Source organism: Trachypithecus francoisi, unplaced genomic scaffold (assembly GCF_009764315.1).
Source record: "Trachypithecus francoisi isolate TF-2019V2 unplaced genomic scaffold, Tfra_2.0 Lachesis_group5, whole genome shotgun sequence".
In the NCBI taxonomy this organism is placed as follows: domain Eukaryota; kingdom Metazoa; phylum Chordata; class Mammalia; order Primates; family Cercopithecidae; genus Trachypithecus; species Trachypithecus francoisi.
Genome location: NW_022681470.1, coordinates 132,619,464 through 132,642,715, shown reverse-complemented (window position 1 = coordinate 132,642,715; position 23,252 = coordinate 132,619,464). Strand labels below are relative to the sequence as shown.

The window sequence follows — 23,252 nt, the reverse complement described above, 5'->3', positions numbered from 1 at the left end:
CTGATGCCATTCCTGCACCACTAAGGTGTCTCCCTTTCCAGCACCCGCACCTAGAATGTGGCCTCTCCCATTCTCGAGCCCAGATCCCAGATCCCTCCTGCCTAGCTGGCTTTGGGGTTCACCTCGCGGATGCCCCCTCCCTTGCCCCCATGCTCTTCACAGCATCCCAAACTCACAACTGGAAGCTCTCATTGTACTTGGGAGCCCAGCTATTGTTCTTGGATTTGGTCGCAAACTTGCGTTTCTTGTCGCTGAGCTGGGGCCCAATGATGTTGACCTCGATGAACGGCCGGAAGATGCCAGAAGTCTGCCACTTGAGGTCATTGGCAGCCACCACTGTTGGGGGAAGTAGAGGGTAAGACAGGTCAGGTTCTCCCAGTTGGAAAAAGTAAATGTTTGTGGCTCTCAAAACCTGCCCCAAGGCTGGGCGCAGTGGCTCACGCTTGTAATCCCAGCACTTTGGGAGGCAGGTGGATCGCTTGAGTCCAGGAGTTTGAGACCAGCCTGGGCAACATGGTGAAACCCTGTCTCTGCGAAAAATACAAAAATTAGCTGGGTGTGGTGGCACATGCCTGTAGTCCCACATACTTGTGGGGCTAAAGCAGGAGGATTGCTTGAGCCTGGGAAGCGGAGGATGCAGTGAGCTGAGATTGTGCCACTGCACTCCAGCCTGTGGGACAAAGCGAGATCCTGTCTAAAAAAAATAAAAGTAAAAACAAAACAAAAACAAGTCCCACGCCCGCCAAAAAACATGTCTGAAATAAAGACTACATTTCCCAGCATTCCCATGTAGCTAAGTGTGGTCATGTGACTATGTTTTGGCCAATGAGATGAGAGAAAAAATCATGTGTATTACTTCTCCACTGTAGTTTAAAAGGCAGGGAATGAACCCTAAACTTTCTCCTTCCTCTAGCCGCAGTCTGCAATGCTTGTGGGGGCTGAGCTCTTTATGAGCCTACAGTGGAGGAAGAACACATTTGAATCCAGGTGTGGTGGCTCACGTCTGCAATCCCAGCACTTTGGGAGGCCCATGTGGGAGGATTGCTTGAGGCCAGGAGTTTGAGACCAGCTTGGATACCAGAGTGAGACCCCATCTCTACAAAAATATAATTAAAAAAGTAGCCAGGTGTGATGCTGCATGCCTGCAATCCCAGCGACTCCGGAAGCTGAGGTAGGAGGATTGCTAGAGCCCAGGAGTTTGAGGCTGCAATGTGCTATAATTGCACCACAGCACTCCAGCCTGGGCAACAGCCTCTGGCCTCTAAAACAAACAAACAACAACAACACATTAGGGATGAAAATGCAACAAAAGATGTCATCAGCACAGATCACCAGCACTGCGAAGCCTCTGTATCAGCTTGAGGCTGGTTGCTCTTAGACTGTTACCCCAGAGGAAAACCAATTCTATCATTTTTGTTCATTTGTTTACATGGAGTCTCACTCTGTCACCCAGGCTGGAGTGCAGTGGCGCGATCTCAGCTCACTGCAACCTCCACCTCCCGGGTTCAAGCGATCTTCCCACCTCAGCCTCCTGAGTAGCTGGGATTACAGGCGCACACCACCACACCCAGCTAATTTTTGAATTTTTAGTAGAGACAGGGTTTCACCACGTTGGCCAGGCTGGTCTCGAACTCCTGGCCTGAAGTGATCTGCCAGCTTCGGCCTCCCAAAGTGCTGGGATTACAGGCCTGAGCCACCGCACCTGGCCTAATTCTGTCTTATTTAAGCTGTGTCAAAAATAACCCGATCTGTGTTCTAGTCAACAAAAGCCAAGAAAAGGAAAGCAGGGCTGAGAGATGGAGAAAGTGGGATTCAGTCTTATAACACTGTTTACACTGCTGGATCCAGCCATGCCTGAAGGTGGTGACCTCTGGACGTTTCTGTTTCATGGACCATTAAACAATAACAACAAAAAAGGGTATTGCTTAAGCCAGTTTGAGTTTGATTTCTGTTTTAGAACCTAGCAAGTCCCTCCCACCTCAGACCACTCACCTTTCACTGTGACCTTGTGTTCCCCAGTTCCTGGATGAGTGAACAGCTCAACGTGGACGGAGACTTCACCCACAGGGTCTTCTACACCCAAGCCTGGGCAGGGCAGGGGAGGATGGTCAGCATGAGCTCTGTTCTTTCCCACCCACCAGGAGGGACTTTGACAGCCTCCCACCCACCCGTGCTGGCGGCACCAGGTCATCAGCCCTGACAAGGAGGCACTGAGGGGGGCCGGGATGGGAGGTGCTCTTGGGAAGCCAAGAATCCTGGGTTCTGGCCTTTTACTGCCTTGCTGTGTGATCTTGGATAGATTGCTTAACCTCTCTGAGCCTAATGCAATTCTTTTCTTTTTTCTTATTCCATTGACTGCCATGTTGTCAAAATTCAGTCTTTGCATTACACTACATCTTGGCAACGTCTGGCACCCTGGCCTCCTGTGGCTGTTTGTCCTCTTGGTTGCAACAACGTCACCAACTCCAGATTCTCATCCTACATAGTTGTCACTCCTTCCAACCCCCTTTTGTCATTTTCTCCTCTGCGGGTCCTCAAACTAACCATGCACCTCAATCTTTGACTCTCTTCTTTGTCTTCACTTCTTCCCTAGGTGCCCATAAACTGGAAAATCCTGCCAGCTCTACCTTCAAAATACATCCAGAAGCACAGCCATGTCTTTTACCTGTATCCTACACCTGCCCCCAGCATCCCATGCCTGGACTATCACATTAGCCTCCTTACTGGTCTCCCTCCTTCCATTATTTCATCTACTCTCAATATACCAGCCAGAAAAATTGTATTAAGTCAGAGCTTGTTGGCAGGGCGTGGTGGCTCACAGCTGTAATCCAGCATTTTGGGAGGGTGAGGCAGGAGGCTCCTTTGAGCCCAGGAGTTTGAGACTAGCCTGGGCAACATGGCAAAACCCCATCTCTACAAGAGATACAAAAATTAGTGGCCATGGTGGCGCGTGCTTGTAGCCCCAGCTGCTCTGGTGGCTGAGGTGGGAGGGACGCTTGAGCTCGGAAGTGTCCAGGCTGCAGTGAGATGAGATCGCACCACTGCACTTCAACCTGGGTGACAGAGTGAGACCCTGTTTCAGAAAATTAAAAAATAAATACATAAATAAAATTTAAAAGTCAGATCATGTCCCTCCTCTGCTCAAAACTCTTCCATGGGTTGGGCAGTGGTGGCTCATGCCGTAACCCCAGTACTTTGGGAGGCTTATGCCTGTAATCCCAGCATTTTGGGAGGCTGGGCAGATAACTTGAGTTCAAGAGTTCGAGCCCAGTCTGGCCAACATGGCAAAACCCTGTCTCTACTAAAAATACAAAAATCAGCTGGGTGTGGTAGTGCACGCCTGTAATCCCAGCTACTTGGGAAGCTGAGACAGGAGAATCACTTGAACCTGGGAGGCGGAGGTTGCAGTGAGCTGAGATTGAACCACTGCACTACAGCCTGGATGACAGAGAGAGACCCTGTCTCAAAAAAAAAAAAGAGAAAAGAAAATTAGCCAGGCGTGGTGATGCGTGCACCTGTAGTCCCAGCTACTTGGGAGACTGAGGTAGGAGGATTGCTTAATCCCAGTAGGTTAAGGCTGCAGTGAGCTATGATCCCGCCACTGCACTTCAGCCTGGGTGACAGAGCAAGACTGTATCAAGAAAGGAAACAAAAGAAAGCAAAAACAAACTCTTCCATGGCTCCCACCTCACTCTGAAATAATCAAAGTGGTTTTTGCGATCTACAACACTCCTTCCAATAGTGGCCCTTTCCAATAGGTTACTATTACCTCTCCCCACTCACCCCATTCTTGCCCTTGTTAACTCTGACCCGGCCCCACAGGTCACCTCATTGCATCACCTGGCTCAGAATCCTCATCCCTCCTGATGTGACAGCTAGTAGGAGCATATTTTATTTTCCTTACCCGTATTTCCCTTCTAGTGCAGAATCTTAAGTTTCTTTTCTTCCTTTTTTTTTTTTTGAGACGGAGTCTCGCTCTGTTGCCCAGGTTAGAGTGCAGTGGCCGGATCTCAGCTCACTGTAAGCTCCGCCTCCCGGGTTTACGCCGTTCTCCTGCCTCAGCCTCCCGAGTAGCTGGGACTACAGGTGCCTGCCACCTCGCCCGGCTAGTTTTTTGTATTTTTTTGTAGAGACGGGGTTTCACCATATTGGCCAGGATGGTCTCGATCTCTTGACCTGCTGATCCTCCTGCCTCAGCCTCCCAAAGTGCTGGGATTACAGGTGTGAGCCACCGCACCCAGCCTTCTTTTTTGTTTTTGAGACGGAGTCTTGCACTGTCACCAGGCTGGAGTGCAATGACGCAATCTTGGCTCATTGCAACCTCAGCCTCCCAGGTAAAGCGATTCTCCTGCCTAAGCCTCCTGAGTAGCTGGGATTACAGGCATCTACCCACACGCCTAGCTAATTTTTATATTTTTAGTAGAGATGGGGTTTCACCATGTTGGCCAGACTGGTCTCAAACTCCTGACTTCAAGTGATCCACCCAACTCAGCTTCCCAAAATGCTGGGATTACAGGCATGAGCCACCGCGCCCAGCCTCAACCCCTAATTTTTCTGTTCTGAAGTCAACAAGTTCCCTTGTCTGCTTGAATCGTGGTGTGGTGTGCTTCTGTTTGGGGCCACCACATGTGTCCTCTATGGTTCTAACGGGGATCATGGATGCGGCAGCCTAAAAGAATCTCTCCCAGTCCCGCCTTCTGTGACTCAAAAGGGCATCCTGTGGGGCCTGTGGACCTGTGACCGCCAGCACCTCCACCAGCCCCTCCCCAGCCCCTACCAGGCAGCTCCCCACTCCTGGACCACCCCATGCACGGGGAGAAGAAGGGGAAAGTCAGAGGTGAGGGTGGGAGGTTGGGTCAGTCCAAGGCTGATTGGGTAACCTCGCGCTGGACAGGAAGTGACTGAGGGTTGGGAAGCACAGGGGCCTGGAAACCCCCATCACCCCAGTACTGGGGTATGTGGTCCCGGTCTTTGCTGCCCACCCCAGGCCGCCTTCCTTGTTGCCTCAGGCTCCCATTCCACCCCCGCCCCCTGCCACCAGTCACATGCTCAGCCGCCCTGCCCTCCCCCAGGCCGATGCTTCATAGCAAGCTCAATCCGGGCCAGACTGGGGTGCCGGGGGAAATTGGACAGTGGTGGGTCGGGTGAGGGGTCAGACCAAAGCCAAAGCTAGTAAGAAGGGGGGAGGAGGGCAGTGCTGGGTGCCCCCATCCCATGCTTTGCTGGCTCTGTGAGGAAGGGTCTGTCCTGGGCCTCTCAGTGCTTCTTCCAACCCCACTCCCCACTCCCAAAGTCCCGGGACTCCTGCAGGGGAAGGTTCCTGGGACAAGTGGTTGAATCTCCTTTGGCTCTCAGCATCTCGTCTGTGGAGTGATGGACCCCTCGTGGGGCAGTTAAAGAAATCTGTTTCAGATTCCCCAAGAAGGCTAGGCACGGAGGCTCATGCCTGTAATCCCAGCACTTTGGGAGGCCGAGGTGGGAGGATCATTTGAGGCCAGGAGTTTGACACCAGCCTGGGCAACATAGCCCAGGACGTGGAGGCTGCAGTGAGCTGAGATTTCATCATTGCACTCCAGCCTGGGTGACAGCGCCTGCCTCAAATTGAAAACAAACTGGTCAGGTGCTGGGATTACACCTGTCATCCTAGCACTTTGGGAGGCCGAGGCCAAGGCGGGTGGACCACTTGAGGCCAGGAGTTCAAGACCAGCCTGGCCAACATGGCCAAACCCCGTCTCTACTAAAAATGCAAAAATTAGCCAGGCATGGTGGTACAGGCCTGTCATCCCAGCTACTCAGGAGGCTGAGGCACAAGAATCGTTTGAACCCAGGAGGTGGACGGAGGTTGCAGTGAGCTGAGATTTCGCCACTGCATTCCAGCCTGGGTGACAGAGTGAGACTGTCTCAAACAACAACAACAACAAAACCAAACATAGATTCTTCAAGAAATGCCTGGCGCAAGGTCCTGCTCAGTGGTAGAACCTGATAAGTGTTCACTGTTTTCTATGCTAGGAAGTGTGACATCAAATATATTAATAAGAACAATAATAATGGCCGGGCGTGGTGGCTCACACCTGTAATCCCAGCACTTTGGGAGGCTGAGGTGGGCAGATCACCTGAAGTCAGGAGTTCAAGACCGGCCTGGCCAACATGGAGAAACCTGTTTCTACTAAAAATACAAAATTAGCTGGGCATGGTGGCGCATGCCTGTAATCCCAGCTACTTGGGAGGCTGAGGCACGAGAATCGCTTGAACCCAGGAGGTGGAAGTTGAGCCAAGATTGCGTCATTGCACTCCAGCCTGGGCAACAAGAGCAAAACTCCATCTCAAAAAAAAAAAAAAAAAAAAAGAAAGAAAGAAAGAACGAAAGAACAACAATAACAGTGAGGAATTGCTGAGATCTTACTATCTGCCAGAAATTGCTCTAAATGTAACTTCTCCAATCCTAAGAATAATCTCCTCAGCCTGGCATAGTGGCTCACACCTGTAATCTCAGCATTTTGGGAGGCCAAGGAGGAGGATCACTTAAGGCCAAGAGCTCAAGATGAGCCTGGACAACAAAGTGAGACCCCCTCTCTACAAAAAAAATTTAAAAATTAGCTAGCCATGGTGGCATGTGCCTGTAGTCCCAGCTCCTCCGGAGGCTGAGGCAGGAGGATCACTTGAGCACAGGAGGGAGGCTGCAGTGAGCAGTGATTGCACCACTGCAATCCAGCCTAGGTGACAGAAGGAGACCCCGTCTCTAAATAATAATAATATCGATAACAATAATCTTATGAAGTAGGGTCCTTGACTGTCCCCATTTTACAGATGAGAAAACTGAGGCTTAGGGAGACAGATTCTTGCCCAAGGTGCCTACCCGTGGAGTGGCTGGGCTGGAATCACAGCCCAGCTCTTAACCTGACAGGTGCCTGTCCCAGGATCCCAGGATCTGGCTTAAAAAATGTGTCATTTCAGGAGAAATGGATTCTGGGATTCTCACTGGAATCACTTCTTCCCCATGTAGAACCAGCAAATCGTCCTTCCCCCTCACCCGCCTGGGCCCTCCAAGCTGCTCAGGCCTGGGTGGCAGCCCTGCAGGCCCCTGAGGCAGAAGGACGATCCTTTTACTAGCCGGGGCCGGGAGGGGCACAGGCACCGGGCACCAGGCGCGGGCGGCGGGCGGGCGGGCGGCGGAGGCACGTACCCTTCTCAGGATAAATGTCTTCACTAAGGGTAAACCTAGTACCTTTTCCACCATGGACTAATTGGGGGGTGGAGAGGGGAAAGAGGTGGGAAGCATGGGGAGCGGGGAGAGACGAGCCAGTGAGAGGTGAGGATGGAGAAGTGTGTGTGGAGCGGGCAAGGGAGGCGCGGAGAGGGGACAGCGAGTGAGAGGGAGGAAAAACAAGAGAGAGAGAAACGTCAGCTGCAGACAGACGGAGAGACAGACAGACAGCCTCCTGCTCCAGGGACACCAGAGACACTAAAAGCAGCCAGGACTGGAAGGGAAGCTGAGCTCAGAGACCCAGCGCCCACAGAGGGCCCTGGGCCGGCTGGATCCGGGCAGAAGGGGGCCGTTGGAGGCCACAGGCCTTTACTCCCCTCGCCCCAGGCTGGGTGTCAATGGCGATTCTCCCTCTCCCTCCTGAGGTCAAGCTGCCAAACTTCTTCCCCTTGTTGGGACCAATTTTGAAAAGGGGGGCGGTCCCCAAGGAATCCTGCCCTCCATCCAGCCCCAGCTGCCGTGTGTGTGCACTCAGAGAGGGACAGGAGACCGAAGCAAAAGACAGAGAGAAAGAGAGAGAGAGTTTGAGAAATGGGAACTCCCTCTCCGTCCAGCCTCCCCCACCAAGTGGAGGTCCCTCCCACCCTCGGGGCTCTCAATCATTCCTTAGCCCCATGACACCACAGAGGTCCCTCCTCAGGGGGCTTCAACCACTCCCTGGGACCATGAAGTCAGAGGTCCCACCCATGGACCTGCCAATCATTCCTTGACCCCTTGACATCAGAGGTCCTGCTCATCCTGAGCTGTCAATCACTCCTGAAGTCTGCCAGAGCTGTCAGCTACTCCCTGGACCCATGACTGTCCAGGTCCCTCAGGAGCTGACAATCATTCATTGGCCCTGGGACACCATAGATTTTCCCAGGAGATGACAATCACCTTGTGGCCCTACAAAGTCACAGGTTCCACACCTAAGAGTCATCAAGCCTGCCCTGGTCCTTGATGTCAAAGACATTCTATTCCAGAGCTGCCAATCATTGTCTGGCTCCAGGACATCACAGATATTCCCAGGAGATGACAATCACCTCCCAGCCTGTGACGTCAGAGGCCCTGCCCCTATGAACCTTTGATCACTCATTGGTCCCCGGACTTGGTGCAGAGATGTCAATTCCGCCCCATCCATGACATCACAGGGGGAGTGAGCCGCGCAGCCACTCAGGCTTGGGGCGAGGCTGTCTCTGCGGAATGGGAAAGAGTGATGGGGTCTGGGCGCCCTTACCCTGGGCTGATTGCGTCTGTACAAAGGTCTTAATGAGCAGGTCGGTGGCCTGTGTGTAGAGCGACAGGGCATAGCGCAGGGATTGCAGGTCCGGGCTCTTCTCCAGGAAGGTCTTCTTGAGGCCCACACCACCCGCATGGAAATATTGCTGGGGAGGAGAGGGTGGGAAGAGGTGAGGCTGGTGGGACTCTCTACCCACTCTTAGGGCTGGGTAGCCCTGCTGTCACCACTCCCAATTCCTCCCGCTACTACTTTCTCACCTCTTCCTTTGCTTTGCCTAGTGAACTCCTATGCATTCCTCAGAACCCATCTCTCACATGCCCTCTTCCAGGAAGCCCTGGCTTCTCCTACCTTGGGTTCACCCAGCCCCCGTCCTTCCCTCTACCCTTCTATACCTCAAGAAACGCCTGGCACAAGGTCCTTTACATCCTTCCCTCTATACCTTCTCACTCCTTGGGCTCCCCCAGCCCACATCCTTCCCTCTACCCGAAGCGTAATCCTATAAGGCTGAGGATGTCTGTATCCAGCAGTCTTCCCTGGCCTGGGGCTCCTTAATGCTCTGGCATTAGCCAGCCCAGCTCTGGCACAGAAGGGGGAACGAGGGAGTGTTTATCAATGGAATGAATTAATGTGGGTCTGAGGCGAACCTAGGTCCATGACCACAGCAGCCACACCCTCTACACCCCACACCTGGGATGCGGAGGGGTAGGGCCTCTCACCTTGATTGTGTCCAGGGCCAACTCAACAACCGCGCACTGCTTTGGGGTCAAGCTCTTGGCTTCTTCTCGTACCATGTGGTCCTGGATGGATGGGGAGAGGGGCCACGTGGGTGGAGTGGGCTCCACCTTCGGAATCTGTGCCTATGGGTCTTATCCCTGTTAAACTTGGAGGAGCTGGGCTGAGGGTCTATGTTTTCATCATCCCAGCACCCAATATGTGACTGGTACACAGCAGGTGCTCAACAAATATTTGTTGAATAAATGACTTGCCCTCTTGATCAAGTTGTACCTGAAGCTGAACCATTCACATCTTTCCGACACACTGGGAAGCAAATATCTTGTGCTTCAGTGAGTAGAGTTTCGTCCTTTGGGCCTGTAATGCATGTCATCATCCTGGGACCCCTCCCCCAGGATGGTGGCAACCTGGAAGCCACATAGAGTTTGGGGGGCAGTCCCTCACCCCATACTCTAGCCCCACTCCTCACCTTGAGTTTGGACAGCTGACCCAGCTCCTTGGCTGCATTGAAGATCATCTGGGTTCCCTGCGGGTAACAACAGACAGCTGGGTGAGGGCAGGGGTGCTACAGCTGACACTCCAGCCCCAGAGACCATCTTGGTTCTTGCCCAAACGCTCTGGGCAGGGCAATAATTGTGTCCCAGGGACAGAGGTCTGGAATTCCTCAGGAAGAACTGAGGAGGATGTGGAGAGCTTGTCCCTGAAAATCCCAGTCCCGTGGGGATAGTACCCACCCTCTCAGCCTCAACCAGGCTTGTGTAATGGGAGAAACAGACAGGGACCGGACTGTGAGGGGCAGTGGGTTGGGGGAGCCTCAGACGGTGGTGTTTGTGGGTGTGGGCAGGGTTTTCGAGGGAAAGGAAGCTTTGGGAAAACAATAGGCTGGGCTGCGGTTTCAGAAAATGGCTCTGGTGAAACACTTCCTCCTCCTCAAGGAAGCATCCCCTCTGCAGGGAAATTTCCCCTGTAATCTGGAAGGACTTTCAGTCTGACTTTTTTTTTTTTTTTTTTTTTTTTGAGACAGGGTCTCCCTCTGTTGCCCAGGCTGGAGTGCAGTGGCGTGATCATAGCTCATTGCAACCTCAAACTCCTGGGCTCGAGCAATCCTCCTGCCTCCCCAGTAGCTGGGACTACACGTGTGAGCCACCATGTCCAGCTAATTTGTGAAATTTTTTTCGTAGAGATGGGGTCTTGCTGTGTTGTCCAGGCTGGTCTTGAATTCCTGGGCTCAACTGATCCTCCCACCTCAGCCTCGTGAAGTGCTGGGATTACAGGCTTGAGCCACGTTGCCAGCCAGTCTGACCTCTTTTTTTGTTTTTTGTTTTTTTTTTGAGACAGAGTCTTGCTCTGTAGCCCAGGCTGGAGTGCAGTTGCGCAATCTCAGCTCACTGCAAGCTCTGCCTCCTGGGCTTACGCCATTCTCCTGCCTCAGCTTCCTGAGTAGCTGGGACTACAGGCGCCCGCCACCACGCCCGGCTAATTTTTTGTATTTTTAGTAGAAACAGGGTCTCACCGTGTTAGCCAGGATGGTCTTGATCTCCTGACCTTGTGATCCACCTGCCTCAGTCTCCCAAAGTGCTGGGATTACAGGCATGAGCCACCGCGCCCAGCCCAGTCTGACCTCTTAAAGGAAAAATCCTCCCTCTATACAAACACCTCCATATCCATCCTCCAGCCCACTCCCAAACAGACACTGGCAAGATGGTGACGTGATGATGGCTCTGACAAGCCAGATGGGCCTGGATTCAAATTGCAGCCCTGCTGTGTGGCCCTGGGCAAGTCACTTAACCTCTCTGAGCCTCAGTTTTCCTATCTAGATGGGGAAAATCATATCTACTTTGTGGCTTAGTCTGAACTAAACATGTCTTTGCTCAGTGTTCACTAATTATCACTTGGTCTCAAAGTCATGGGCAATGCTAAGGGAGACGGGGTCCCAGACTGGAAGGCATGTGTCTAGCCTCCTCTCTCACTGTTGGATGGCCCCAGTCTTGTCCCTGAATGCTCTGAGCCTCAATTCCCACCCTGGCTACCATGGAGACCCATGGTAACTCGGGGGACAGGGTGGGGCTGAGTATTGAGGTCACGAGTCTTGTATTACTGGGTCCTGGGGTGGTCTGGGGGTCCTGGGAGAGGCTAGGTGGGGAGGGGGCCCATTTACAGTGGGGAAATTTGAATTATGTGTATAGTCTACCAGCTGGCCACCTGGTCATTCCTACTAGTATTATTATTAGCATCTTGGCTGTTACTATTCTTATTTCTTATCTGTGATCCTGAGGTTCTTACAAGGCACAGTTACTCAGGGGTCCAGCGAACTGGGCCTCAGTTTCCCCTGCTGCACCCACCTGTAGTCTGGCACGGCTCAGGGGCCTTCCTGGGTACCCTCTGCCCTACCCACCAACCCCCCACCCACCACCCCCCACGAACAAGCCCGACAGACAAAGGAAGAAGAGACCAACAGACAGGTTCACAGTACGCCCTCAGACGGCACGAACCACAGAGGTGGAAGGGGGCACAGGGGTAGGGTTGGGGGGAGTGGGGTGGGAGCCAGACAGACAGTGAGAGGCCGGTCTTACGTCTGAGTGGCTTGGCAATTTCACCCTGCCCTGTGGAGAGAATCAGGTGGAGGTCAGAGTTCTGGTGACTGCTGGGAGGATACTCAGTGGGACTTCCCTGTCCCCTCAAAGCACAGTCTCACTTCCCAGCCCAGGAGCTCCTCCCCAGGTCCTGAGTCTAATGGTGGGCCCCCTCCCCAGCTAACACCTCCTCTTGTCCCCTAGCGGGGGTTTAGGGGTCAGACTCCTTGACTGCCAGAACACTCTCAGGGTGCCCAGGAGGCTGGAAGCAGCCTCATCCCACAGTCAGCCTGCCCCAGGATGGGGCACCTGGGGAGGTGGGGAGATGAGACAGGGCTAGGAATCTCTCCTCCTCCATTCCCTAAGGGGTTGCCGCTATATCCCAGCACCCGAGTCTACAAAAAACATACTAACATATACTGTAAGTTCACTCAATGCTGAAGAACCCATACACTAAACTACATACATGCACTCCTAAACACTTGCAGGCATGTGCACAATCACACATAAACCCACACACCCTTGACCCCACACGGATTCACATCCACATATAGGGTGCCTGGACACTGAATATGCCCCCCAAAGGGCTGGCGGACAGAGTAGAGAATGTGTGAATCCCTGTGACCCACATTCACAAAGCTATGCACTCCATTTATACGCACAAAGGTACAACGATATCTTCTGCACAAGTGCACAGCAAGACAGCTGCTTGCGTGTTGCTGTAGCTCCCATCTCCTTAACAACAAGCACCCACTAGCACAGCAACAAAAACATTTCTACATAAAAAACAACACATCTCAATCCAGGGTGGCGATCCAGCGTGTAGGCTCCTCAAGAAGCCACAGAATTTCAGCTGAGCCCAGGGCTCAGATGAGCCCTGTGGGTACTACGGTGGGAGGATGGGAGCTGTTTGTGCACACACATTAGTTCACATGTGCACACTGCACGTTCTGTCCCTGGAGAATCACTTCATCTCTGACTTCTGGATTTGCAGGACTTGGTTAGGACAGCTATCTCCTACCCACGACCCCCAGCTGCCCTTCCTGTCTAGGTGCACAGACACACACACATGCACACGCATGCCCAGACACCGGAGCTCAGGGCCTCAGTGAGACGAGGCCCTCATTACCTTTTCTAATCCCTTGCCATGTTTTCTCAAGAGGTTCCCCTGCAGAGACAATGTCACAGGGTGATCAACCTGGCAAGTCGTGCAGGGTGGGAACCTGGGATGCTCACAGGAGTATTCACGGGGACGGGGGAATCCACACTGCACAGGGGACTGATGACTGGGTTGCATGGGGATAGTGTGTTTGTTTGTGTGTGTGTGTGCACGTGTGCGTGCACTTTAATGACTGACTCTTAAATGGTGTGAGTCAGAGACAGGAAAGAGAGAGAGAAAGATACAGATACAGAGCTAGAGAAAGCCAGAAAGAAGGGAAATAAGTCACTGCCAAAATATAATCCATTTACATTTACTGTACACATGAGACCCTTGGTTCTTGGGTTAACAGGAAAGCAAATGTGCTGCATATTCAGACAGATCTGAATTTGAATCCTGACTGGCATATATTTACTATATGACCTTGAACAAGTGACTCCTCTCTGAGCCTCAGCTTTCCTCATCTGCAAAATGGGGATAATAATATCCACCTCACTCAAAGGGTTATCATGAAGGTGAGCTGAAACAGGGGCTATGAGAAGGTCTGGCACATGGGGTGTCATTAAATGCGAATTCCTTTATCCCCCTGCCTACAAATGCATTGCCTGTGGTCGGGTATGCTGCCACCAAGTGGTTACAGCCAAAGACCCAGGCTGCAGCTACCGGGAAGTAAGAAGAGTACTTGTAAACTTTTGACAAAGTGAAATCTTGTAACAGCCTTGTCTTGCCCACAAAGGGAAAATCTGAAGTTGTTTTGTCTCTGCTCTCATACATGTCTGCATATCACCACCACCATCACCACCACCACCACCACCATTAGCTCTGATTTAGCGATCACTGCCTCTGGGTCAGTCACTGAGAGTGCAGTGGCGGGATCTCAGCTCATTGCAGCCTCCGCTTCCTGGGTTCAGGCAATACTGAAATGAGTATTTTAATGCATCATGCCAGTTGGTTCTTAGAACTACCCTCAGGGAGGTGATGCAATGAGCCCCATTTTCCAGACAAGAAAACAGAGGCTGGGAGGTCAAATGACTTCCCAAGGTCACAGAGAGAGAGAGTGGCTGGGCTAGGATTTGACCCCAAGTCTGCCTGACGTCAAAGCCATGACAAAAGTCTCCCACTTGGTCAACTGGGTGTATGTCTGGGATTGGTGTGTGTTGGTGTGGATGGCGGGAGTGGGGTAGGCAGGGTGTTGGGGTACCGAGGAATGGTCTGGAGCATGGAATTTCAGAAGAATCAGAAGTAGAGACCCTCATGGTGGGGACCTGCATTCTGAGAAGCTGCTGACAGTTCAGAGCCCAAAGAGGAGGTCAGAGGAATCCTGGGGTTGATCCTCTTTCTAGCTTCAGGGCATCTGGTGACATTTGGGCCCGGGAGCAAGGTTGGATTCTACCCTTAGATGTCAGGTCCGCTGCAAAGGAGGAGCTGGGATTTGGGTTTGGAAGCCGGTAAGGGGGGCTTCTCTGGACTTCAATGGGACAGAGAGGGTAGGCGTGGTTTCCTTCCCTCCCAGCCCCGCCCCCACCCCATGTCCCGCCCCAGACAGACACAGGCACATCTAGGCGGGAGGGAGGATGGTGGGTGAGGAGGGGGCGCTGGGTGGGTGGGGAGAGGGGTGCAGCGACGCGGTGGGCTGAGTCCAGACACAGAGAGGACGGACAGACAGACGGACAGACGGGCCTCTACTTACGATCATCTGTCAGCCGTGATGGGGGCGGGGCAGTGGGGGAGGGGGGAATAAGGTACCATGAGTCTCCCGGGAAGGCCAGGGAGGGGGCAGAGATGGCAGCACGGAGGGGCAAGACCCCTGCCCCAGCCCCAGCCCAGCCCAGAGGAGACGGGAGCATGGGAAGTCCGAGCCTCCCCCACCATCGTCGCCTATCTACAGCCCCCGCGCACCCTTCCCAAGCCTCCGTGGTCCACCTGGGAAAGACCTCCCCACTCCACAATGTGCCCACAGCCCACGTGCCATTGCTGTCCTCAGGTTCCTGACGCCTCCTGGAGGGACCCACGCCCAGCTACATCCCTCTACAGATGTCTAGGTCCCCCTGGTCCCTGGAGATTATGGCCTCTGGTCTATCGGTCCTGGTCTGTGGATGGCCACTGACCTCTGCTTGACCTCTTTGACCTTGGATGCCCTCCATGACCTCTGGCTGACCTCCAGGAGCCCCCTGGTCTATTGATCTCTGATCTTTGAAGTCCATGGTATCCCCCTTCTTTGGCTTTTGAATGAGCCCCAAAGCCCTTAGAAAAACCCATTGATGTCTATGCCTTCTTTTTTTTTTTTTGAGACAGGGTCTCACCCTGTCACCCAGGCTGGATTGCAGTGGCACCATCTCAGCTCACTGCAGCCTCTACCTCCCAAGTTCAAACAATTTTCGTGCCTCAGTTTCCCAAGAAGCTGGGAAAATAAGCATGCGCCACCACATCCAGCTAATTTTTGTCTTTTTAGTAGAGATGAGATTTCACCATGTTGCCCAGGCTGGTCTCAAACTCCTGACCTCAAGCAATCTGCCTGCCTCAAACCTCCCAAAGTGCTGGGATTGCAGGCATGAGCCACAGTGCCTGGCCAATGTGGGCCTTCCGTGACTCAAGGATAACCTTGATCCCGAAGCTGACCTGTTTTCTAGATGACCTCTGACCTCTGAATGCTATTTGACCTACATGTGACCTCTATGACTTTAGCGGTCTCTTGACTTTACCTGATCTCTTCGACCCTGGAGAAACCACAATGGACTCTGAATGACCTCTTTAACTCTTCGATGATCTTTAACCCCCGGGTGACCTCTCTGACCTCTGAATGGTCCCCCACTGACCTCTGGTGGCTTCCATGACCCTTGGATGGCCCTTGAGCCTGGATGACCTCTCTGAGACCGGATGCCTTTGTTCTCAACCCCCAGCCTCTGGCACCAAGTTTTCTGGGCTCCCGCCAGGATGTGACCCAAATATCCCCACGGGCCCCCTGCAGGTCTCACCGTCTGGTCAGTGAGGGGTGGCAGGACGATGGTTTTCTCCATGGTGTTCATAACCAGCTTCCACAGCTCCTTCAGCACTCGCTTCAGCACCGTCTTCTCACAGATTTTGGCAAAGAGGGTCAGGCTGGGGACGAGGGGCAGGTCTGAGAGAGGGCCCAGTTGGCTCCAACCCCCAGATCCCCTTCCCTTAACAAGTGGGCAAGGCATTCCACAGGTAGGAAAGAGGGCCCACAGCCTGTACAGGGACCCCTGGGTGGTTTGATGGGGCTATGATATCTGATGCATGAAGAAAAGAGTGAGTGGTGGTTGGACTGGTCAGCAGGGACCAGATGGAAAGAGGCCTCAATGTCTGCGAGGAAGGCTTGGGCCGTATCATGAGGATAGGGGTAGTGGGGAGCCATGGAGTGTTCAAGAGGGAGACACAGCCAGACTCTCATGTTTGAAAGAACAGTGTGGGGGAGGAACTGAAACAGGAAGGATGGAGATCAGGGACTATGAGGGAGAAGGCCACGCCCAGGAGGAACAGGAGGGGAATGGTCAGAGGGCAGACTTGAAAGGGAAAACAGCAAAGAAATCGTGGTTGGATGGATAGGGGTTGAAGGAGACAGGCAGTCCACCATGATCCATCTGCCAACTGATCCAGTCACCCACCAATCCATCCCTCTTCCAGTGGTCCTTAATTCTCTATTTCTTTTTCTATCCATCCATCTATCCATCTGTTCATCCATCCATCCTTCCATGCATCCTTCTACTCATCCATCCACTTATCCACTTATTTATCCATCCACCCATCATTCATCCATCTGTCCATCCATCTATGCATCAAAACATTTGTTCATCCATCCAAATATTACCCAGCTATTAATCCATCCATCCATCGACCCACTCATCCACCCACACACCCATCTGTCCATTCATTTATGCATCAAAATATTTATCCATCCAAATATTTATCCACCTATATCTATCCACCATGTATCCATCTACCCACCCACCCATCCAACCATCCATTTATTTATCCATCCACCCATCTGTCCATCCATTTATGCATCAAAACATTTATTCAATGATCTAAATATCTATTGACCTATCCATCCATCCATCCACCCATCCATCCATTTATTCATCCATCCACCCATCTTTCCATCCATTTATGCATCAAAACATTTATTCATCCATCCAAATATTTATCCACCTATCCATCCATTTATCCATCCATCCATCCATCCATCCATCCATCCATCGGTCCATCCAACCATCCATCCATCCAACCATTCATCAAGTCAGCCTGCCAGACATCCATCCATCTATGCATCAGTCCATCTATGCATCAAAACATTTATTCATCCATCCAAATATTTACCCAACTATCCACCCACCCATCTTTTTAAAACATCTATCCTCCATCTAGCCTTCTAAACATTTATCTTTTAATCCATGCATCCACCCACCTATCCACCCCTCATGTCACCTATTCATCCACCATTCATTCATCCACAAAAATATTTACTCACAAATCCTTCCAATTATTTGCCCACCCAACTTTCCATCCCCTTCATTCCACCCTCTACTCAGCCATACAACTATCCAGTGACCACCCAGGAAATATTCCCTGCACACCCTCTCCAGCCAGTCCCTGGGTCTCTATGGCCCTGCCCCAGCCCCTCCCTGGCCAGCCCAGTCCACCTGGCCCGGCTCACTTGCTGTCCAGCAGGTCCATGATGGGCTGCAACACATTGTCAGCGTCCTGGGCCACGCTGCTGCAGGCACTGGCTGGCACATTGCCTGTGCCCTTAACCTGGCTAAGGATGTCACCCATCTGTTTAACACACTCTTCAATGTGCGGCTGGAAGCTGGGGACAGAAAGAAAAGGCTCAGACCACAGGAAGGGCTGGATGAGGACACAGATGCTCATCTTTGGTCCTCGAGGTCATATCATTAGCATCACAGCACATAACCGAGCAAGAATGGAGAACAGGCCAGACACGGTGGCTCATGCCTGTAATCCCAGCACTTTGGGAGGCCGAGATGGGCGGATCATGAGGTCAAGAGATCAAGAGCAACCTGGCCAACATGGTGAAACCCTGTCTCTACTAAAAATACAAAAATTAGCTGGGTGTGGTGGCGTGCACCTGTAGTCCCAGCTACTCGAATCCAGGAAGTGGAGGTTGCAGTGAGCCAAGATCACGCCACTGCACTCCACCCTGGAGACAGAACGAGACTTCATCTCAAAAAAAAAAAAAAAAAGAGTGAAAAATAATAACAGCAGAACCAGGCAAAGGGATAAGACGTTTGCCCACATTGCTCATTTCATTCTCAAAATCCTACCCAGGTACTATTATTGTCATCACCCCAACTTTACAGAGGAATAAAAGAATATATAAGGCTCAGAGAGGTTAAGTGACTCACCCAAGGCCACACAGCTAGTAAGCAGTAAAGCCGAGATTTGAACTCAGCCTTGTCTAACTCTGAGCCTGCAATCTTCACCGCTACATCTGCTGAGCCTCCAGACACCCCAGGCTCAGAGGGCTGAAGGCTGTTCCCTCCCCACTGCCCCCAGCCCTGGAGATGCTCCCACCTGGTAGCAAACACCCGGCTGAGCTCATCCAAGACGTTATTGAGTTTCACCTGAAGCTCCTTCAAGATGTCACTGGCTTCGGCATCCAGCTAAGGGGGGAGAAGGGACATCAGGCCAGGTTCAGTAAGTATCCACATGTACTGGGCGTTTTCTCATCTGACCTGGGGAAAGGGATCCCAAGGGGCTGGAGGGGAAACTGAGGCACAGACAGTTGTGATGCAAGCCTAGGTTTAAGAGCATGGTTGAGCTGGAATTCATCCCTAGGCCTGGTGGCATATGAGTTTGGGGGCCTGCAGGGACACAGTGGTGGGGGTGCCCCCTTCCCTTCTCCAGCCCTTCCCCGGCCCTGCCTCACCTCCTTTCCTCCCATGGCTTCGAACATCTTCTCCAGCTGAACTCGTAGCTGTTGAGTGTTGTTCATGAGGATGCAGGGCTGCGGATGCGAACAGAGAGGGGAGTCAGGCCTCAGGACCTCTCCCCAGAGCCTCCCCTACCCACCGCCAAGGACCTCAGGATGGTTTCAGGGTCTGAGTTTGGAGGAAGCTGGGGTCCCAAGGGGTCACCTGCGAATGGAAGGCAGTGTTTGGGCTCAGGCTCCTGGGCGTGTTGTTGCTGGGGCATCTCTGGGGATTGGTGGGGGCAAGGAGGACTCAAGTAATCCCACAACGCCAGGCCTGGTGGGTCCATGAGAGGGGCTGGGAACGCTGGGGGTAGCAGAGTTTCCTGCAGGGGTCCAGAGCTTTGCAGCTCGCACAATGAAGGCTTCATTTGCAACAGCCAGTGACACACTGAAGGCATGTGCCCTCACCCCTAGATATACACACGAGACCCCCCCACAGATACACAAACTCAGACATGCACAGCCAGACACAGTCATAGACACACCCTCACATCATGCACATTCGACACAGCCAGACCAAACCTGGTGAGACACACTCACCCAGACGTGCACAGTCACACACACACACACACACATAGACACACATTCACACTACATGCCGTTAACTCAGCCAGACGAAACATGGTCACACACACCCAGACACGCACAGCCGGACACACACACAAGCATACACACACTAACACTATAACCAGTTAACACAGCTAGATAAAATATGAGACACACACCCAGATGTGTACGGTTGAACACACATATTCATACATACACTCACACTATACCCAATTAACACAGATGAAACACAGCTAGACACCCACACTCAGATATGTACAGACACACACAGACAGGCACACACACTCATGTTATACCCAGTTAACACAGCCAGATGAAATACAATCACGCACACTCAGACGTGCACAGTCGGACTCACACACACACTCATGCCATAGATACCCATTGAACAAAGCTAGACAAAACATGATCAGACACGCACACTCAAATGTGCACAGACACACACACACGTGCAGAGTGTACCAGTCAACACAGACAATACACAATCAGACACATGCACTTAGTTCCCATACACTCACACACAACTAGATACACTCCGATCGCACACATTCAAACAAGCACCTCTACACACACACACAGTCCAGTCAGATCACACACAGGTGGACATACATAGCCCCAGGTGTCAGGGCTCTGGGGAGAAGGGAGTCCTGGGGATGCTGAATGGGGCTGAGGAGGGGGCTAGGTCAGGGGTTCCCTCAGGTCACCACTTTCTCCTTCTCCTTGGAGCAGTAGGAGGCGAAGTCCTTGGAGATGATGTCTGCGTACTGGAGGAGCACATTACTGATGGTCTGGGGAAGACACAGCGTGTGGGTGAGAAGAAAGGCTGGGACCAAGGCAGGCCCCAGTCATCAGGTCCCATCAAGGCCACTAGTGAGATCAGTGATGAACTCAAACCCTAATAGCACCTAAGATGGGCCCTTGGGCTAGGCAAATTCTCCACCCAAGATGATCATCAAGACCTAGAGGAGATACCGCTCGATGAAGACAATCGTTTTATGTAGACCCAGCTCTTTTTCAGAGCAACCAAGCATCATATTAACCCAGTCTCAACCACAAGCATGACCTGATCTCAAATCAAAAGCCAGTTCCTAGTTGTAATCCCCAAGGTCAACACAGCCTAATGCCAATCAATCAAACCTCAACCCCAATGATCCCAACCCTCAAACTCACCCCAAGACTCACTCAAATTCTGTATCAATCTCAGCACTCACTCCAACCTCAATCCCAAATCAAGACCCAACCCAACCTCAAACTCCAACCAAACAGCATTGCCAACTCGCACTAATGACCTCAATTCCAACCCTGATCTCAACCCACACCTCAATTCCAACCTTACCCTACACCTCAACTCCAACCCCAATCTCAACTCCAATCTCAATTTAAACCCTAATCCCAACTCCAACCTCCATCCAAACCTCAACTCCAACCTCATCTCAACCTCAACTTCAACCCAAACTTCAACTCCAACCTCAACCCAAACTCCAACTTCAACCCCAACCTCAGTGACATCACCAACTGCAACCTCAGCCTCAACCTTACCCCATCTCCAACTTGGACCTCAATTCCCTGACCCCATCCCCTAGCCCCAACCCTACACACTCCCCCACACCTTGGCAAAGCGCCTCATGTAGTGCCCCACAATCTGGGGGTCAGGACACTCGAGTTTCTTGATGATTTCAAAGCTCTGGTTGAGTTGGGAGAAGACGTCCACCACGGAGCAGGAGAATAGGGCATGCTCCGAGGTCTGCTGGAACTGCAGGGGGAAGGAGGCCAAGAGGAAGGAGGAGATCAGCACCAGAGAGGCCCCAGAACCCGACTCTCCCACTCTCCATGGAGAGCCAGAGACCAACTTCCCCGGGGTGAGATGGACAGAGGGCGAGGTTGACTTAGAATCAACTCTAGATGTGGTCGCAGAAGCCATGGGGTGCATGGAGGTGTCTGGCTTGATGGAACTCACATCTCGTAGTTGATGAATGAACAAAAGATTTTAAAAAATCATCAGCAAGACAAAGATGGTGGACACCTACCAGAGACTGGCCTCAACCCAAGGGCAAATTTCCCCCAAAATTGGACCCCAGTGGGAAGATTAGGAACCTGATTGTGGGTTGACCTTCTTACCCCATCCTTCTTGTCTCGCTCCAGGGCACCATGCAGGAAATCCCGGGACACCTCCTCATTCTCATCCAGCCACTGGATGACGAAGGGTTCAAACCATCTGGAATGAAGAGCCAGGGTGGGGCTCTACCACCTCTTGTCCTCCTCAACCTCTGCACTGCCTGGTTCTGACCCACTAATGAGTAGGCTGCTCTTACTCTCCCTGGAGCTCTCCCTGCAGCTCTCCCTGCAGCCTTGAGTGGCTGCCCCTCTGCTCGCCTCCTGCACTGAACCTCAGTTACTTTGCTCATGAAATAGAATGAGTGGCCCCTTTTACAGTAGGGCCCAGGCCTGCGGGAATCCTAGTTCAGATAAACTGCCTGTGGCAAATAAGTTTATTCTCTGAGCCCTTCCTTCTTTCTTTTCTTTCCTTCCTTCTTTTTCCTTCCTTCCTTCCTTCTTCCTTCCTTCCTTCCTTCCTTCCTTCCTTCCTTCCTCCCTTCCTCCCTTCCTCCCTCCTTCCTCCCTTCCTCCCTCTCTTCTTCCCTTCCTCCCTTCCCTCCTTCCCTCCTTCCTTCTTCCTCCCTCCCTCCCTCCTTTCTTTTCTTTTCCTTTCTTTTTTTTCTTTTTCTTTTTTTTTCTTTTTTGAGACACGTCTTGCTATGTTGCCTAGGCTAAAGTGCAGTGGTGAGATCATAGCTCACTGCAGCCTTGACCTCCTGGGTTCAAGTGATCCTCCCACCTCAGTCCAAGTAACTGGGACTACAGGCACGTGCCACTATTCCTGGCTAATTTTTTTTTTTTTTTTTTGGTCTTCTTTGTAAAGATAGGATGTCCCTATGTTGCCCAGGCAGGTCTTGAACTCCTGGCCTCAAGTGATCCTCCCACTTCGGCCTCCCAAAACGTTGGGATTACAGGCATGAGCCACCGCACCCAGCCAGAGCTTTCATTTCTTGTACAACAGAAGACTATCCCTCTGCGCTGCTGGGAGCAGTGAACGACACAGCACAATTCTCAGGAACTGGTGGTACCATACCATCCTCCAACACACAGCCCAGGAGTCAGATGTCCCGAGTTCAAATCTCGGGTCTGTCATGTACTAGGAGTCACCTTGGGGAAGGTATTTGGCATTTATTCACTCATCCATTCTATTTTCATATTAATTTATTTTTTGAGATGGAGTCTCACTCTGTTGCCCAGGCTGGAGTGCAGTGACACTATTTCTGCTTACTGTAACCTCTGCCTCCTGGGTTCAAGTGATCCTGCTGCTTCAGCCCCTCGAGTAGCTGGGACTACAGGCGTGTGCCACCACACCCGGATACTTTTTTTTTTCTTTCTTTCTTTTTTTTTTTTGTTTTTGAGACGGAGTCTGGCTCTGTCGCCCAGGCTGGGGTGCAATGGCGTGATCTTGGCTCACTGCAAGCTCCATCTCCCGGGTTCACGCCATTCTCCTGCCTCAGCCTCCCAAGTAGCTGGGACTACAGGTGCCCGCCACCACGCCCAGCTAATTTTTTTGTATTTTTAGTAGAGACGGGGTTTCAAGGTGTTAGCCAGGATGGTCTCTATCTCCTGACCTCATGATCCACCCGCCTCGGCCTCCCAAAGTGCTGGGATTACAGGTGTGAGCCACCGCGCCTGGCCAGTTTTTTTTTCTTTTTTTGAGACGGAGTCTCACTCTGCCGCCCCGAGAT

The 23,252-nt window shown here is 52.1% G+C and overlaps 1 protein-coding gene across 1 annotated transcript in view; it reads right to left on the bottom strand.

The window, feature by feature from the left end:
* UNC13A (unc-13 homolog A) overlaps positions 1 to 23,252 on the bottom strand; it is a 95,072-nt gene that overhangs the window by 7,766 nt on the left and 64,054 nt on the right. The window contains 16 exon segments of the mRNA XM_033200008.1: positions 177 to 336; positions 1,993 to 2,085; positions 7,184 to 7,240; positions 8,481 to 8,628; positions 9,200 to 9,280; positions 9,685 to 9,741; positions 11,789 to 11,818; positions 12,918 to 12,956; positions 14,638 to 14,643; positions 15,923 to 16,046; positions 17,623 to 17,775; positions 18,501 to 18,589; positions 18,856 to 18,933; positions 20,172 to 20,255; positions 21,077 to 21,220; positions 21,586 to 21,682. Coding sequence (XP_033055899.1) covers positions 177 to 336; positions 1,993 to 2,085; positions 7,184 to 7,240; positions 8,481 to 8,628; positions 9,200 to 9,280; positions 9,685 to 9,741; positions 11,789 to 11,818; positions 12,918 to 12,956; positions 14,638 to 14,643; positions 15,923 to 16,046; positions 17,623 to 17,775; positions 18,501 to 18,589; positions 18,856 to 18,933; positions 20,172 to 20,255; positions 21,077 to 21,220; positions 21,586 to 21,682 — 1,440 coding nt within the window.